Source organism: Corylus avellana, chromosome ca1, assembly GCF_901000735.1.
Source record: "Corylus avellana chromosome ca1, CavTom2PMs-1.0".
NCBI lineage: Eukaryota > Viridiplantae > Streptophyta > Magnoliopsida > Fagales > Betulaceae > Corylus > Corylus avellana.
In genome coordinates this window covers 31,128,034-31,133,253 of record NC_081541.1, presented here as the reverse complement: position 1 = coordinate 31,133,253, position 5,220 = coordinate 31,128,034, and the positions used below count along the sequence as shown (strand labels likewise).

The 5,220-nt window shown below is 40.1% G+C and overlaps 1 protein-coding gene across 1 annotated transcript; it reads right to left on the bottom strand.

Moving 5' to 3' along the window:
- Nucleotides 1–228: 228 nt before the first annotated feature.
- On the bottom strand, nucleotides 229–2,337 carry LOC132164742 (mechanosensitive ion channel protein 8-like). The gene has a single exon (XM_059575301.1). The coding sequence runs from the start codon at nucleotides 2,134–2,136 to the stop codon at nucleotides 229–231; it is 1,908 nt and encodes a 635-aa protein (XP_059431284.1). The 5' UTR covers nucleotides 2,137–2,337.
- Nucleotides 2,338–5,220: the final 2,883 nt, after the last annotated feature.

The window sequence follows — 5,220 nt, the reverse complement described above, 5'->3', positions numbered from 1 at the left end:
GATGTTCTTTTGAGGAAATAGTTCAAATACAGACATAACAGACATAACAGAGTGACTCACAAAGACTTCCATATCTGGAAACAACAATTACTAACGAAATTCACCCCATATAAGTTCAAGTGCATGAAATGAAACATTGCAATATAAGAAGTTCCAATCAAACTAATTAAGGGCACACACACACAAAAGCACAATAAAAAGAAAGATGTCAAAGAAGTTGAGGACTAATTACTTGGAACCTTGCCGAGCGACATTCAGAAATATCTTCTTGGCTGCAGTTTTCGCCTCGCATTCACTCCTAATCTGGGTATTAGTCTCATCCTCATTAGTGGTATCCAAAATCTGCTCATCCAGAGTGGAAAGAGTCCCATACCGAACAATATTCATCAATCTCTTCATATTCCAGGCCGACACATTCTTGGGATTCAACCTATGCAGATGATCAATGGTGATCCCTTGATCATCCCCCTTCTTGGACGATGCCCGAGAAAGCTTTCCACTCTTCACTCGTGGACTCTTCTGCAGCCCTCCACTCCCTATAACCCTTCCACTCATCATCGAAGGGAAAGCACTGGCCTTGAGATCAGGGGGGATAGTAGCGCCAGCATTCTGCAGCTTCTTCACCTCATCGGCAAGCTTAATCTCCTCCTCCTCCGCATTCCGCATCTCAATCAATGGCTGCCCAGAAAGCGTCTCTATCACATACTGGTTAAACAGAGACTCCTGGATCCGATCAAAATAAGTACTGACATGAAAAGACGAAGCCAACACCTTCACCATAAGGGTCTTCACCAACCAAACCAAGGTACCAACCAACAAACAAACGAGAACCTTAGTCACATACCTAAGCTTATCACTCTTGGTCTCCCTCTCAACCTTTTTATCAAACAAAAAGTGCCAAGCTATCAAAACAAGCCCCAGCCACAGACAATTACGCACCGCCTTTCGAACCCCATAAACGAAATAGAGAACCCTTTTGCGTAAAAGGAAGTTCCTCTCTATAAAGAACACTATGATCCTAATCCCCCACCCGGACACCAATCTCCCACAGATCAAAACCAAGACCAGAACCTCCCATTTCCACAGCTTGAGCTTCCACAGATTCTTGTTCCTCAAGTAAGGAATCGAAAGAGAACAAACCAAAGCGGCGATGATCAAAATCAAGCTCACGAATTCCAACACAGTCACAGCGCTGAGACTGGTTTTCTTGTATTCGTTCGGCAAATCATCGTCCCAGAACGGGTCGTCCTCGTCGTCGTCCAAGGCCTTGGCCAGCATCCCGGACCGGAGCTGACCCGACTTGGGAACCCGGCCCGACCGCCTCTCCGGCTCGTCCGGTGGGTCCATCAGCCTCGACCTGGTCTTCGCTCTCAACAAGCTCGACTTCCTTTGAAACGACCCGTTCGAGGTGCACCTCACCACCTCACCGCCCAAAGCCCCACTTACCCTACCGCATTGCTGAGCTTGTTGCGGCGACGATTGTCGTTGTTGTTGTTGATTACGGTGTCCCTCTTCTTCGTCCACGGACGCTTCCTTGTAACGACGTCGAACCGCGTCCGTCGCCGACTCGAACCCGGCATTGGAGGGCTGGAACGAGACCTTGAACTCATTGGACGTCTGGGTCGTGGCCTTCATCGGAGACTCGGCCACCGGAGGGAGATTCCGGAGCTCGTCCATCTCGAGATCCATGTCCAAAGACATCTCACCGGAGGCTCTCTGTTTATGCAGAAACTGACCAATCAGCTTCGACGGCGGATCCTCCACCCCCTGCCCGCGTGGCACGAAATCAAAACCCCCATTATTCACATTGTTGTTCTTGTTGTCGTCGTCGTCGTCTTCTTTCCAGAAGTCGTAGCTGGACTCTCTCCAAATCTTGTTACTGTTGTTGTTGTTGTTCATGTTGATGGGGTTCACCGCGTCTTTTTTACCAGAGAAATCTCCGTCGTCGATCTTGACAATGACCTCGCTGCGGTCGGAGCGTTCAAAGGCCCTCATTGACTGCTGCTCATTGGATTTGTGGTCGAACAGAATGGGGAGGTGCTCGTTGCTACGGTCAGTGTCTCCACCAGCGGAGATCTTCCTCAAGTGCTTGTAAGAGCCATTTGATCTGAACGATTTCTTCAGAGAGAAATCCATTATTTATTTGTTTCTGCGAATAAAATATATTTGGTACTCAATATTATATCATACTGAAACTTTTTCAGTCAGAATGTTAGGAAAGTTGGTGCCTTGAATCTAAGAAAAATATTGCCGGGACGGGATTTGTTTAGGGTTTGTAGGGAAATTTGGTTGACGCGTGTACAGTGAGAGCAATTTAAAAAAATGTCAAGATTTTCAATTCAACCAGACCGTGAAAGTGAGAGAGAGAAAGTCTGTCCGGGTGTCTTTCTGCGACAGAGACCACGAAACAGAAAAGCCCTAGATTGTTTACATAATGACCATAGTACCACTGATCTTTTCTTTTTTTTTTTTTTTCTGAGAAGTGTCATAAATAAGTGTGAATAATAATTTAGCATATTCATATTCTTCCATAAAATAGAAAAATATTATAATTCATACAGTATATTAATAAATAACTCAAAACACAAAAATATTTTATATTACATTAAAATACTTTTCAAAATATTTTTAAGAAATAACTCAATTAAGTGTAAATCACGTCTTATAAAATACAGATCACTAATTCAAATCTAATTTCCAAATCTTTTAGGTACAAGGCTATTATTATTTCCCATTTTAACGAAATTTTGACGCTCAAACAACCAATCATGTATGTGTATGTCCTAAAAGGCTAAAACATTGTCTTCTTGTGCACGTTTCTTTGTATTCCCACAAGATTTGCGTTTGTAAATATCACTGTGAACAGCTGGAATCAACAAAGGGCATTGTGGGAACTTGGAGCTCAAAGCTTCCGGCGCAAGTACACGTGTCCCACTCCCATATAAAAATAAAAATAAAAATAAATAAAAAAGCCTAAGCTGACCCGCCAGTGACGTTTTCACTGTTTTGCACCATAAAGCTGCCTAGAGTGACGCCACGTGGCTAAAAATAGGCCTCGTTCGTTTTCTAGATCTAACCAACCACAAGAATGTGACAGGAATCGTGGCGCTATAAATGCCAAATATATCGGAAAAGTTTGCTACGTGTCGTTCATTAGTATCGGGGTTCACTGTTTTATTTATTTCTTATTATTATTATTATTATTCATTAAAGTCAACCAATGTAGAAACCGTTGTTGTGTTTGTTTGATTCACATCACTGTCTTTGCGATCCATTTTGGGTAGACCAGAACAGAAAAAAACAAGCGTGTATGTTCGATTAACATCGCTGTCTTTGTGAATTGTGAGGGAAGAAAACTAAGGCTTTGTTTGATTATTACCTAAAAAAAAAAAAAAAAAAAAAGGAGCTACGTTTATACTACAGAATCTCTCATAATAGAGACAGCCAGACATGGAAATTATGTGGCTGCACACATTAAAGCTGGTAGGCTAGATTTTCTTTTTCTATTTATAGTGTTTTATCGGTGATTTTATTTATTTATTTATTTAATAACAAACAAATCCCTTAAATTTTTGTAATCAAATCATAGATTTTTATCATTGTGATGCCTCACAAGATGAACAACTTGTTAGTGAATATTATCTTCAACATCAGTTAGCTGAAGAATAGCTACTATGGCTTGATTTGGAACATCAACGGTTAAGGCCGGAACTTGAACATCAACTAGTACTTTGACTCGGTGACTTTGACTGCTATAAGCTATTATGGCCGAAAGTTGGACATCAACAATTATGATTGGTATTGATAATATGGCCAAATCTTAATATAAAGAGGATGTTTCAACAATGTTTTTTTTTTAGAGAAAGTTCTTGGCTTTATTTAGTCTAATAGTTAAACAGCTATAGTCGATTTGTTAAATGTTTATTTAACAGCTAAAGTCGATATGGAGATGGGTGAGCTGAATATATATATACACAACATGACCCCTAGTCATCTTTTGGGAGTCACTATTGTCTATTGGTCTTTATAAATCATGTTACGTGGGTATGGGTGCCCTTTTGTTAATGTATAAGTTATGAATATATAATTAAGTTACGTCAATGAAGTTATGTTTCTAATTGAAAATGCGGGAATGGGCGATTAGTGTAATTTTTCTATTGGGCGTGACTATCGAGGTTTTTACCTGTTGTCAAATGTTCGGTTTAAGTTATAGCTACTGTATGAGAAGGCGAATCTCTCACCACAGCCCCACCAAAATGCAAGTTGGTAGAGCTTATTCTTAGTAGCATTTGGTTTGTGGACTACTACCGCAAGCGGGTTTAAACCCGTGACCACTAGGAAGAAAAGATGCAAGTTTTGTGGTTTCACATGATAAAATGAAAAGAAAAATTTTTATAGTTATGTCTTTGGTTGTAAATATTTATCAAAAGGACAATAGTAGCGCCTTACGGATAATTACGATCTTAATCGCCTTTGCATGTCGGGTCCGTTACAATCTGTCACAAATTTAAAACGTAGGAAATAAATAATTTAAATTGAAAAATTTAGAGACAAAATTAGCACTTATTTCAATGTCCAATGATATTTTCTTATTGAAGAAGAATTCAAGCGACAAGTCAAATTTCGATAAGCATATAATATAAGTTAAATATTCTGAACTCCACTTGTGTGATCGTGATAATTCTATTAAAACCATCCGCGACCCAATAATTAGTCGTGCACGTTATTCAATGTGTAACAAAGGAAAAACCATACACATTCCTGCAGATTCCATAGAAGGCAAAAACATATACACAACCACGGCGGGCCTATAGCCCCACTAACTTAAAGTGCGGCACCGCGTCCCGCCCTCATTCCCTAATTTTGAGCAATTTACTTTTGTAGGGAAATTTTGTCGGCCCAACTGGAGGATTGTCCTACGGGTCTTCCAGAGAGTTCAAATAATATATTATCAACTTTTGTCCCTAGCCAAGTCACTCACCTATCCAAAATTAGGGTGCTCCAATTTTAAGAGGGATGATATATAAGTTAGTAATTTGAATAAACATTATCGACCTAAATTACTTAGCATTTCAAACAACTAATTGGGTGAATCATTGACTAAAATTGTACAACCAATTTGTTCCAACAACCTTGAATATGGGGTTTACCAATTTGGAGTAGTTGGGGTCCATAGTTCATTCCCTTGCCTAGCTTTGAGGATTTTATTGGTCCAAATAA